Here is a 12,792-nt window from a genome sequence, read left to right as displayed (position 1 = left end):
GCCCCCCCACATCAGGGACCAGCACAACCCTGCGATCCACCGATGCTTCCCCTAAGCCCCATTTTCGGGTGTTTAAGTAGCATTCAAACCACCGTAGGGGCCTTTAACTGTGCCATGGGCGAAGGGACCACGTATTGCTGCTGGGCTCCAGAACCTTGCACCTTGCCAAGCCACTTTCTATGCACACTGTGCACCCACGATTGGTCACCAGACAAAACAGGTATTTTTCTGCTGGCCAATCTGGAGGCACACTCAGCTCCAGAACCTGCTGCAGAGCCCAATTAAGTGACCATCAATTGCTGGGCATGATGGAAGCAAAGCTTTTGTAGCAAGACGTTGTCACCACCACGCTGCCGACTTTAAAAATAAATGTCTCGGCTTTGTGTCGGCATGAATTTTTGATAAATACCTCATCTTTGCAGCAGCATTTATCTCTCAGAGGGAGGCCATTATCTGGTGGAAATATCCTGAGCTCACTGACGTTATCTTTCCTGTATTTTTATTAAGCAATATAGGGGGGATGAGCAGCTGCTCATTTGTCACTGGATGCTGCTCCTGATACAGAATTATTAATAGAGAGGGGCCAGGGGAGCCGGTGGGGTGGGGTGTAACCGTGGGCTTGGTGCCATTTGAAGTCTTCATGCAAAGCAGCTGCAATGGTGATATATGTATTTTTAATGGTGTGTTGTTTTTGTTTGTTTGTAAAAGGGCAACTCTGGTGGTGATGGTCCCCCCGGTCCTCCTGGCGAAAGGGTAAGGCAATTCGGTGGGGCTAAAGCAGGACTCAACCCAAGCGCGTTATTTTAACACAGCAGACGAGGCGGGTTTGCAGGGCTGAGGGTGTTTTGCAGCGAGCATCCTACCAAGTACCCTGTTAAGCAGAGAGGAGTGGGCAGCTCGCTGGAGCCAGGATTGCAGCTTAGCATTCCTCGCTCAACAAGAAGGAAAAATCTGTTTAGAAATGCGAGGTGCAATGTGCTTGTGTGGAGAGAGGTCTCGCAAGTCACCTACAGCCCTTAGGTCCTTTCTGAGCTCTCCAAGGAAGGCTCGAATGGGAGCTTGGGTGTCCCGTGTGAGCATGGGGAAAGGGAAAAACCTGGGGTTTGTGCAGACAGCCAGAGCCCTGGTTTTCTGGGGGAGGTGGTCCTCTAGGACCTCCTGATGCTTTCTCCAGATTACAGCACGCTAGCTGGAAAATACTGAAACGATGGGACTTTGATGATTTTAGCCTCAATTTCTGCTTTTTGTTTTCTGAGTTCTGTTTGTAAATTTTCTACAAAATTGTCCAGGGAAGAAATACATGAAATCAGTCCCTGCTTTGTATCTGCTGGTTGTGACCACAGGGACGAGGGGGGAGCTGCGGCTGACCCCGCTCCGGGGAAGCAGCACTCTGGAGAGCATCAGCTGCCTTGCGGCACTGGCCCCAAAGCCACCGGGCTCTCTTCTTTTTCATTCCTGCAGGAGCTGGTAGCTCCCAGGTGCTCTCACTTGAGCTTGGATGGGAAAAGACCTGTCTTTCATAGCACTGGGAGGGAAAGGCACAAAGTGATTGATAGCCCTCTTCATGTTTGTGGTGCTTTTTGCAGCTGGACAGGCCACTCGGTTAAACGTGCCCGGTGGTTCTTATCTCTCCATGCATTTTTTTTGAAGGGATGGCCCCGTGCAGCTGCATCTCGCCCTTTGGGGCATTTCTTTGGGGTAGAAGTAGCTGGCTTTCCATATCTTTGTGCTCATCTGCTGTTCACACGGAGCTAGTATTTCACAGTAAAGCATTATAGGTTCCTCAACCATGTTTTCTGGCCTGTTTTGCAACCCAGGGACCACCAGGGCCTCAAGGACCGACTGGATTTCCTGGACCAAAAGGCCCCCCTGTAAGTAACTCTCTTTCTAGAACATGCAGAGAAATACATAAAGTTTTTCCCATCCAGCTGTGATTGCCTGTGCCAGCTCAGTCTTAGCTGCTTCTCTGACAAGCGGTGAGGTACCCAATAAAAGGCATTACTGAGACATCGTGATAATAACCCGACGGTTTAAGATCTTAAATAGCCAAGTAAATTGTGGCTGATTATAAATGTTCCTTTCCTAATGACTCAATATCGCTAGGATCTTTCATGGTTGTTCTGTTCTTTATTTTCCCTCTGTATACTGGGAGGACAGCACGACAGAGTAACACTTCTGTCTGCAATTACTGTGCACTGGTGGGGGACCTCAGAAACCTTTTGGGAGGGATTTCCTTCACTGTGGTGAATGTCTTGCTCCTGCTCTGGACCTGTAAGATAAATCTTTCCTTTGGGAGATGAGTGGGAAAGGGCTGTATCTTTTAGGGTTCTGAGGACCCCCATTTCCCTGTAAAATGGATGGGAACTAATACCAGGAGGCAAGCAGGTTTGATTCAGTCCTTATCACAGTTTTACTACTGAGCACTTAGTGATGTCCTTCTCACCCTGGTTTTCTGCATAGGGTCCTCCTGGGAAGGATGGATTGCCTGGTCACCCCGGACAGAGAGGAGAAACCGTAAGTAGCCAAAAATCTTGGGCAGATCATTAGTCCTGAGTCCCATCTTGCCGGTTGGTTTTTCTAAACCCTTCTGTACAGCTGGGGAGATGTGGCCACACGTTTGGGTTCCTAAAGGTCTGTGTCTCTCCAGCTGCATGGGATGGTCTACGGGAAGCAACCCTCTTCTGAGCAGGACGGCTCGGTCTAATGATGATTTATGTGACGGTTCTGCACCAACCCCTCTCTCTCTCTCTGTCCCTTTAGTAGATTGTGGAGGTCAACATGTGCATCTTGCCCAGAGGGAATACGAAGGAAGGGATGTAGTGATGCTGATGACCGGCATCGGAGGCAGTTGGGTTTCTGCCGTGATGGGTGCTGCAGAGGCAGCTCCTCGCGAGGTGGGAGGAAGGGTGTTGGCTAGGGCTGAGGCTGGGTCAGCACCAGCACTTGGTGTGGCACTTGCTTTTGTGAGGCGGAGAAGCAGCTGGGGGGTGATTTCTGAGCAGCCCCTGCGGATGGGCTCTGTACCCCAAGGGCTCGCCGAGCTCATCCCTTTGGCCTCCCGAGGGGGAAGGCTGGGCCTCTGCTCTCTGGAACGTTATGGGTAACCTCTGTGCTTTCTTTCCCACTCCGTCCTTTGGAGATATGCAGGTTTTACGTCTCTCTATTCCAGAGACTTAACTCTAGGGCTGCAATAGCAAAAAATTTTCATGCAAGACAGGCTCCATCCTTCGTGAGCTCCGCTTTCCATATCCAGCTGCGTTAGGTCAGGGGCAGTTTTATTTTCTCTGGAATCTGCAATGGGGAGAAATAAATGCTTTTCACTTCTTGATGCACCATGTGGCCAACACCAAGAACTGTTGCACAGAGTTACAGCCTGGTTTTGACAGTGCTTGTTTTGAGAAGAAAGCAATTCCTAGCCAAGATGAGGGGTGCAGTGATTTTGCTCTAGTTTTTCTGTCCACACTGGTTACTGCAGCACGCTCGTGTATCAGCCGCTGCCCTAGCACCCGCGTAAGAAGAGCATCTCTGCTGACGCTGCCTTTTAGCCAAAGCTACGCACAAGGGCCTCACCACGTTTTGCTTAAGCCCCCTCCAGCAATAATCCCTTGCTGCAACCCAGGGAGCGTCTCCTGGCTGTTTCGGTACCTCACTGTATCGTACGCATACTGCTTTGTCCGTTTTACAAGGTTTTATTGCACAGATGTAATCATTGTTTCTCACCAAAGGAGAACGATGAGGCATGTGGAAGGTATGATACCCTGGCTGTCGTGCGTCTCTGGTAGTCTGTTTCTGCACCTTTTTTGCTTGAAGGATACCCTAAGCAAAAATGACCCTTCTGCCATGTATTCCTCTGCATGCAGTAATTAGTATCTTTCTGTTTGGCATTTTTGAGGATGTTTATTCTTTTTCCTCGGCTGTTTACAATTCAGTTCATTCACTGTTGTTGGTATGTCCCTCTCCCCAGCACTGCATGCTGCATGTTAGCAGATAGGCTCTTTGTTCTGTGTTTATTTTACAGGGAAAAAAAAATAAAATTTCCTCTACTCAGCTTTACCTTTTTCTCCGCTGCCTTTCCTAGCAAATGAGCATTAAAAAGGCTTTGCACATTATGCATTTTTTCCCCCCTCAACTTATCACACAACAATTTAATTAACTTGCCTGGCATTTGCTAAGCAAGGCAATGCAAATACTGCTCAGTGCAACACCGGATATTTATTTACACTCCGTAAGGCGGACTTTAAGACAATGGTTGTGGTATTTTTGAACACACAGTCCTCAGGTCAGGAGTAGCTTAAAGGTAAAGAGAAGAGTTTTCACCTGCCAGAGCCTGTGACATTTAGTCTTCCGTCACTGAGTTCTAGATAACGCCCAGGACACCTACATTCAAGTTGGAAGAAGCACGGAAAACTTTCCTTGCATCTGCTGTTATCAACTTTTGAGACTGGAATAAAGCATCAAACTCCAAGTCTGCATGAATGTGAATGGAGAATGGGCTTTCAATTACTTTGGGTCTGAAAGTACTCCCTAATAGCTTTCTCCAGTCAGCGCAGCAGTAGCTTGCCTGTCACACACAAATCACACAAAAACCCGGTTAATCTGTGCCATGAACAAGCTCGCAAAGGTCGCTTTCCCCTGCCTTCTCCTGGGGTGCGCGCAGATGTGTGCAGACTCAGGTAGCAGGAGTCCTTTTTTTGTCCCTCTCTCCAAAAGGTGAAGTGAGAAACATAAAACCAAATCAAATACTGTTTTCGCATCAGTAGCCTTGTCAGTGCACTCTGTACCTTCATGCAAGAAAACCTAGACTTGAAATCTGTCAAAGTGTCAAATACTTCCTTTTTTTTTTTTTTTCTTTTAGTAGCCAATAGGCACGCTGAAGGATGCCAAAATATTTGGCCATACTAGATTTACAAAGATTGGATCTTAAAAAAAAACGTAAAAAATTCTAAAAACTCTGTGCCTGAGGCTCAAACAGGATAAAAGGAAACCCCTTTCTTCAGATTAATGAGAAAAGTCCTGCACAGAAATGGCTGAAATACTTTACTGTGATAAGAATTTAAATTGTACATTTCTTTCACAAAGATGTTTTGCCATTTCCCCATCAGTGACAGGATATTTTCTGTGATCCGCAGACAGCTAGATTAGCACTGAGTGGTTTTTTTAGCATGACACATTACCGTTGGCTTGGGATTTATCTGATCCTCTTTTGTGGCAATGAGAAAATAGCCTGTATGCCCTAAATGACATTTCTCAAGCTTGTCAGCATGCTATAGTAAGAATGATAATTAATGTGCTTTTTAAAGAGTGGCTTAGGAGAGCTAAACAATTGCAGTGGTGATAGTTCGTTATTGTCACTCTTCAAAATGTCATTATAAGTAGCTGTTATGGAGACTTTGCTACTCATCAGCATTTGGAGAGAAACACATTTGTGATTTCTTTCAACAGATGTTGATGAAGGAAACAAAGCTTCACTCAGTCCCCAAGGCTGGTGGGTTGTGGGCTTCAGCGGGGCTGGAGATGGGTGCTGCCAACGCCAAAAGTGGAAGACGATCACCCAGCCTCTGAGCTCCTGGGAGCTAAGCCTAAACCGGAGCTAAGCCTAAGCCAGTACCAGAATGGGGAGCAGGAGAAGGGAAATGCCTTTTAAGAGTTGTTCAGCACGAAGAAACTTGCACTGACTTTTTAATAGATGTTTCTTCTATAGGTTTTATGAGTGTAGGAAATTTTTTTTATGTATACGGCCAGTCCTTCAGCCAAACGACAGTAGCTCCATCAAAACAGCAGAGCTGAGCTTTGAGAATCCCTTTTTCTTCCTTTGTTTCACCCCTGTATTAATGTCCAAAGACATATTTCCCACCTTCTGTTTGATTTCTTGTTTCTTTTGTCTTTGGGTGTCCATCCGTTCCTGGTCAGTAGTTTCACCAGAGGAGGAGCAGTCGGGTGGCAGTCTGTGACCCTCGCGGGAGTGCTCCTTGGCACAAGTGTCATCTCTTTCTCTTTTACCTTTCTCTAACAGGGTTTCCAAGGCAAGACCGGCCCTCCAGGACCTCCTGGTGTTGTAGGCCCTCAGGTAAGAAACAACTGCTCAGGTTTGTATCAGCCTTCTGCAGTTCATCTTCACCAGTTCAGCACAGCAGGCTCTCACAGCTCTGATGGTTCAACTGGAGCTGCTGGGACCACAGGTTATACAGCACGGACACTCCTCATCCAGGGACGGTAAAGTCATGTCAAAGCAAACTTGATGGCTTTGAAATTCCTGGCCAGGGTGTGAAATACCCCAATGGGTCCCAACCCACCTTGTTGAGGTGCTAGGACGGTATTTAGACAAACATGCCTGAAGGCTGCTGTAAATAAGGTGGCTACTGTGAACGTAACAGAACTACCCTGGTGTAAAATTGGCGTAGGGTGAGAGAGACCAGCTACACACAATCTGACTAAGAGACCTTAAGGAGCCAGAGAGTTAAAGGGGATCTCAAAGGGCTGCACAGCTGCTGGAGTGTTCAGGGCAGTGTAAGCGTGATGCGAGAGTGCTCTTACATGTCGCTATGAAGAAATGCATCCCTCTTTAATATACAGTGCTGCCGGATTCTGTCAGAGTTGGGCTGTTTTTCTTTTAGTCACAAGGAACTCTCTGCAGTCTGGGAATAGTAATTGCAGAACCAGAATTTGTACCCCGTAAGTACAGGCATTCAAGGCTGGTGGATCAGTTTTGTAGGCAGAGTCCTAGACTGAGTAGGACTGGCTTTGGGTTGAGTCTTCTTTCCTGAACTGCTGGGGAGGTTGCTCTTTAATTAGAAAGTAATTAATTTGTCTTCTTTAATGATAGCGTAAAGTCCCTGATTTGTAAATTCCCTGATTAGGGGCAATTGCCTGGCTGTGTCTGTCTTCTCAAGTGCAAATTAGGTTCTATGGCAATTTTATTTGGCTCTGCTGCGTGTAGTTAGCGTGGTCTGTGCTGAGCGATTGCAATGTTATCGTTCTGCTGATGCTAAGTGGCACCCTGCAGCGTGACGTGAATTACAACCACTGTCCCAGCGGACACCAACGTGCAGGGACATATATAGTCTTGTGCATATGGCTTTTGTCCTCCTCCAATATGGGCCACTTGGGAACCTTCTGCACTGGGCCTTATGTTACACTTGTCACCATTAGTGCCCACATACAGCACAGAGGCAGTCAGTAATTGCCAGGTAGTACAAGCCTAATCCATTATTTATGCCCCATATAAGGAAGAATCAGCACGATTGTCGAGTACTTAGGAAGTTTTCAATTAAAAAGAAAAACCTTAAGCATAATAGTTGTAGTAATAATATCTCACTTATGTGAATGCTTTCATTCCAGAGGTTCCCAGTGCCTCTAGTCTGTCAAGTGCAATGTCACCCACTTCCAAAACAAGGCCCCTTTAAATGCCAAAGAAGGCATCTCTCCAGGGATTCCCAGTGGCACTGCAGAGGACAGCTAAGGGACGGAGCAACTTCCATCCCATTGCAACCTAAAGGACTAAAATGATAGCCTGCACCTCATCCTTCATCCGCTGTACTGCTGATACCCACCACCTTCTCCCCAATCTCTGTTTCTTCAGGGTCCGACTGGTGAGACTGGGCCAATGGGTGAGCGGGGACATCCAGGCCCACCGGGTCCCCCGGGTGAACAAGGTCTTCCTGGTCTCACTGGAAAAGAAGGGACCAAGGTAGGGACTAGCAGGCTACTGAATTCACCCTCCTTGCAAGCCTGGACGCCTGCCTCTCTCCCAGAGATGGAGAGGGATGATGTGGAAAAGAAATGATGCTTTGCAGAGTTTCGTCACGACTTGAGCCTGGAGGGAGGAGCTGGGTCTCTATGGAGTCTGCAGGTCCTCAGCTATTTGTCACTGTCCTTGCAGGGGGACCCTGGTCCCGCTGGCCTCCCAGGGAAGGACGGTCCCCCCGGCTTGCGAGGCTTCCCCGGAGAGAGAGGTCTCCCTGGCCCCATTGTGAGTAGAGACCGCTCGGTCCTTTCCACGGGAAGGATGCCCAGGCGGTGCAGCACCCACCTCCCAAAACGACTTTGTTTTTCTCCCTCCAGGGTGCTCCAGGGCTGAAAGGCAACGAAGGTCCCCCAGGCCCCCCAGGCCCAGCAGTGAGTATCCTTGCCCTTACAGGCACCACCTAATGCGTTTACAAGCTTGGCAAGGCAAAACGGAGGGTTAGTCACAGCTCAGTGCTTTATCCGTTATTTCCTTTGCATGAACGACTTGCTGGATATTGCTTTATTTTAGAAGACACGCATGTAATAGCTCAGTCATTTTGTGGTGTCAACTATGAACATATATGACAAGCTGAGGGAATTGGAATGATTCAGGACATGGAGAATTTTGCTTCTAAGTCACCTGCTTTCCCTCTGAAAGAAAAAAATTGTCCCCACTTGAAATTTGTGCTCAGTGCAGCTCTCCTGGAAGAAAATACTCATCATCAAACCCTCCCTGCTGCGTTGCCCATGAAGTAGCTCATGGTCTTGTTTCAAGCTGATAATGTGCCCCTGGGAACTGAGCTCCCTGCACCATCCAGAGGAGAACCCAGCCCTTCCAGGGATTTTAATTAAAAAAAATATCTGCAGGACCCCTTGGGCTGATGGTACCAACTCATCATGTGGCGGTCACCCCATCAAATGTGCTCACTTGCTGACCATGCATTTGCAGCATCCTACTGCTGAATTTCTTTCCGTCTGTGTAGAGATGAAGCTCAATACTCCACTTAATGCTTCCTTCCTTCCTTCTCCGAACAGGGCTCTCCTGGTGAGCGTGGTCCTGCAGGATCAGCCGGCCCGATTGGCTTGCCAGGGCGACCTGGCCCCCAGGGACCTCCAGGACCCGCAGGTGAAAAGGGAGCCCCAGTAAGTACCAGTATAAAAATTAACAGCTGTGGGTCAAATAGAAATGTGTACAGTAGGAAGCTAAGCATGGAGACAGGCCCTGGGGTAGGTGTATAAAAGATTTAAGAAAAAAAAAAGGAATTCAATTAGAAAGGAATTTTCTCATCTTGGGTGCATCAAACCACTGAACGTTAGCTGCTCAACTGCCCCGTTTGTGACACCCGTGCTATCAAAAATGGATGTGATCCCAGGGATTAAAATGTCTTCAGGCACCAAGAAGGGATGAGGACCGAATGGGTGAAATGACAGCCTGTGTGACCTCCTAGTGACAAACCGCCAAAGGATAGGCCTCAGGGCAGAGAAGTGAGCCAACCCCATCACCACTTACAAGGATGCAACGGCAGCAGCCATTTCCACGGAGCCCAAATAAATCCTTACCCTCACTCTGCCCCGGCCAAGGGGCAGCACAGGAAGATGCTGCGGAGATTTCGGCTCCGCTTCCTAGGATGCTCCGTGCTTCATCGGTGTTCGCAGGCATCCCGCTGGCACCCGTGGAAAGAGCTGCTCTCGGCAGGACCGGGAGCAGAGCGCGGCTGAGCCCTGCCATATGGTCCCTCTCCCGAGCGTTCACCAGCCAGCCCGCGCAAACTCTCACGTCTTTCACTCCCCAGGCAGGCGCGTGAAATGTCACGTGCGGGCAGGAGAGAGTGGGCTGGGATGACTATTTCTGTCCCTGAAGAGCACAGCACCATAACAGTCCCAAGGAGGAAGGCTGTGCCTCTAATTCACACTCAAATGGTTTTGCAGGGGTTTGGGGGTAACCTGCCTCAAATATAAGCTCAGCTTCAGATCCAGCAAAATGAGCAAATGCTGGCACCGGTGATTTCAGACCATATGAGGACACTTACGGTGATTGATTGTTGTTATTAAAAGTGTTTATCAGCCACTGTATTCCACATTTGCTGGCTTATTAGAAACTCCAGCAGCTAGTCCAGAGGCAAGAATTTAAAAGTGAATCAGCTTTATGAACATCTGTCCTGCCAAGTACCTATACGATATATCAGTGGATAGATGAATAGGCAATTTATATGGCATCTAATTATTAGGAAAAGAGCACCCGGGATTCAGATGCAATTAAATTATATACAAGGAAACTGAAAAATATTCACTGTTCAGTTCCTATAAACAAACAAATTCAGCTGAAGGCTCCATGCCTGAGGAATATGGGTGGATGTTTAAGCAGGAGGCCAGCAGAGATTGCTTTATTCACTTCAGGTGTTTTCCTTTATCCAGAAGCTCCGGGGGGAGCTTGGGGCCTATTGAGAACCCCCCATTAGTTGGGGATCGGCCAGGGAGGGAGCAAACAGTGAGTGCTGGGGCAGCCAGGACCAGAATCAGTGAAAACTGGCTTGTGGGAATAAAAATTACTTGGAGTCTTGTTTGTCATCCAGAGAGAGATGGCAGAGGGTTCAGATTAAATCTAATTATATTGCTATAGCGGTGAAGTTGCAGCTGTGATCTGGATATTCACCATTTAGATTTTTGTTCTCTCTTTATCTCTTGAGACAGAAATTTTGTCTTGTTTCAGACAGCGAGCACAGAGCCTGATGAAATATCAGCTGGAAACTGGGGTTTGCTATACATGCCCATATAGTCAGGGGTCATTAGCAGCTGAGTAAAACGTTAATGGGATGTAATGGGTTGGTTGGAGGGTGGAGGAGAGCTCTGTGTGACCTGCCTGCTTGTTCCGCTTCCAGGGCGAGAAGGGTCCCCAAGGACCGGCTGGCCGGGATGGCATCCAGGGCCCGGTGGGGCTGCCAGGTCCAGCAGGTCCTGTCGGCCCCCCCGGAGAGGACGGAGACAAGGTGGGAGCAGCTCCCTGCTGCACAGGGTCACTCTGGGAAGGAACTGGGCAACGTGCCCCGTTGCCATCGTGCTGCTTCCACCGCATTAGGTTGGATGTGCTGCTGGTTGTAACACAAGGATATTTTATGGTGCTTGCAATCCCATGAGATCAGCAGCGTCTGATCTGGGGAGCCGCAGGCAAACTGGACTGTGGCTGCTCTGCCCGCCAAACCGCTTGTGGAAATCCAGTTAGCCTCCCCGAAGCCTGTGGCAGGTGGTCTGCCCGCGGGTGCCTGGCCTTTCCAAATTAATTACCTTTCCCCACTCTCTTATTAAGCCCCCCTGGACTGGAGGATTCTTAGATAACATTAGCTGGGACAAATCACTCATCACTGCTAACAAGGTCTGCAAAACGATGCTTCTTGCATTGCATGGCAGCTAAGGAAAAGTTTTGGGATGCAAAAGGGTTTGGTTACACCTGGAGTGGCCAAATCTCTGGCCTTTTTCAGAACTTTCTGGGTATTTCTGTGAGAATTGGCATCTTTGGGATGAGGACACAGACACACAGGACTATTGCTTGAATGTTGAGATATGGAAGTGGTCACCAAGTGAACTAACTGTGTCCCTCTGTACCTGGCAGGGCGAGATTGGGGAGCCTGGCCAGAAGGGCAGCAAGGGCGACAAAGGGGAGCAGGTGAGTGGGGTGGACATCGTCGTAGCTGCTTCCCTGGAGGAGCGTGGTTATGTTGTGTGACTTGCTGGAAACAGAAGACAATATCATTTTCATTTCTTTCTATCATTGCTTCTTCTCCTTTGCTTCATCAAATACCCACATGATGTAAAAAAGAGCCAGTGCCCTGAAGTGTGAGCCTCCAGCTCCCAGGATCACACTGAGATGTTTCCATGTCACCCATGTACTGTGTAAATATCTGTGAAACATTAGCAGCCCTTGCCATTAAAGCTGGATGTTTGGCTGTAGTTCCTTTTCTAGTTGCTTGCAGCACACTGAAGCACCCTTTACGTGCTGCTCAGAGCTTGAGGAAGATAAATGACACATAAGTATCTAGATAGAACTGAGTGGTGCGATTGCTTTGCTGAAGCAAAAATACGTTTAGACGAGTCTGTTGTGCCATTGGCACCAGGGCTGAGGAATGCTGGTGTGTCCGGGGACACTTGACCCTGTCCACCCTCTCTGTTTTGGGAATTAATGCACGTTTAATGGAAGCTGTGCCAATGGGCATTGCTTTTGCTAGGTGAGATTTTTGCTCTGTGCTCCTAACGCTGACATTGCACTTCTGTTCTGTGACAGGGTCCACCAGGTCCCACCGGCCCGCAGGGTCCGATCGGTCAGCCTGGCCCAGCTGTGAGTATTGTCCCTTGTTTAGCAGAAATCCCCTTTCTTACCATAAAATCTCCTGGGAAGCACTGCAAAGATTGGCAGCTCCTGCCTGGCACTGCCGATGCCCAGCACGTGAGCAGGGTATTGCCACTGGCTGCAGCGGGAGGTGGTGGGGATGGGGCTTTGCATCTACCTCATGTCTTTGCTAAGCGGTGTTAGACTCTTTCCTCATAGGGTGCCGATGGAGAGCCAGGTCCGAGAGGACAGCAAGGCCTCTTTGGTCAGAAAGGTGATGAAGGACCCCGAGGTTTCCCTGGTCCCCCTGGCCCAGTGGGATTGCAGGTAATTTGCAGCATCGAGGGAGGGCTCATGGTAATGAGACCTGGGGCTCCACATGAGAAGTTCACAGCTAAAACTCATCCCTTCCACCTCCCCAGGGCTTGCCTGGACCGCCTGGTGAGAAGGGAGAAACAGGTGATGTTGGGCAAATGGTAAGATGCTTTCATACTTTTTTTTTTTCCCCATAACTGACATACACATTGCTCCAAGAAATGTCACTTAAATTTGTCTCCCCTTACTCTCAGGGACCACCAGGCCCACCTGGACCCAGAGGTCCATCGGGACCACCAGGAGCAGATGGCCCACAGGGTCCTCCTGGGGGAATAGGAAATCCTGGTGCAGTAGGAGAGAAGGTAAAGCATCCCAACAAACCTGATGGAAGCCCGCAGGAGTTTGCTGCAACGCTCATGCTGGGGCTTTGC

The 12,792-nt window shown here is 48.7% G+C and overlaps 1 protein-coding gene across 1 annotated transcript in view; it reads left to right on the top strand.

The window, feature by feature from the left end:
* LOC104165772 (collagen alpha-1(V) chain) overlaps positions 1–12,792 on the top strand; it is a gene marked incomplete at its 5' end in the record, with an annotated part of 119,027 nt that overhangs the window by 87,976 nt on the left and 18,259 nt on the right. Inside the window, 14 exons of the mRNA XM_009705511.1 lie at positions 709–753; positions 1,818–1,871; positions 2,461–2,514; positions 6,014–6,067; positions 7,580–7,687; positions 7,880–7,969; positions 8,062–8,115; positions 8,761–8,868; positions 10,605–10,712; positions 11,333–11,386; positions 12,002–12,055; positions 12,266–12,373; positions 12,469–12,522; positions 12,616–12,723. Of these exons, the coding sequence (XP_009703813.1) occupies positions 709–753; positions 1,818–1,871; positions 2,461–2,514; positions 6,014–6,067; positions 7,580–7,687; positions 7,880–7,969; positions 8,062–8,115; positions 8,761–8,868; positions 10,605–10,712; positions 11,333–11,386; positions 12,002–12,055; positions 12,266–12,373; positions 12,469–12,522; positions 12,616–12,723 (1,053 nt within the window). The remainder of the gene's footprint in view (positions 1–708; positions 754–1,817; positions 1,872–2,460; positions 2,515–6,013; positions 6,068–7,579; positions 7,688–7,879; positions 7,970–8,061; positions 8,116–8,760; positions 8,869–10,604; positions 10,713–11,332; positions 11,387–12,001; positions 12,056–12,265; positions 12,374–12,468; positions 12,523–12,615; positions 12,724–12,792) is intronic.

The sequence above is a fragment of the Cariama cristata genome, unplaced genomic scaffold, assembly GCF_000690535.1.
Source record: "Cariama cristata isolate BGI_N322 unplaced genomic scaffold, ASM69053v1 scaffold718, whole genome shotgun sequence".
Lineage (NCBI taxonomy): Eukaryota > Metazoa > Chordata > Aves > Cariamiformes > Cariamidae > Cariama > Cariama cristata.
This window is presented reverse-complemented; position numbering and strand designations above follow the sequence as displayed.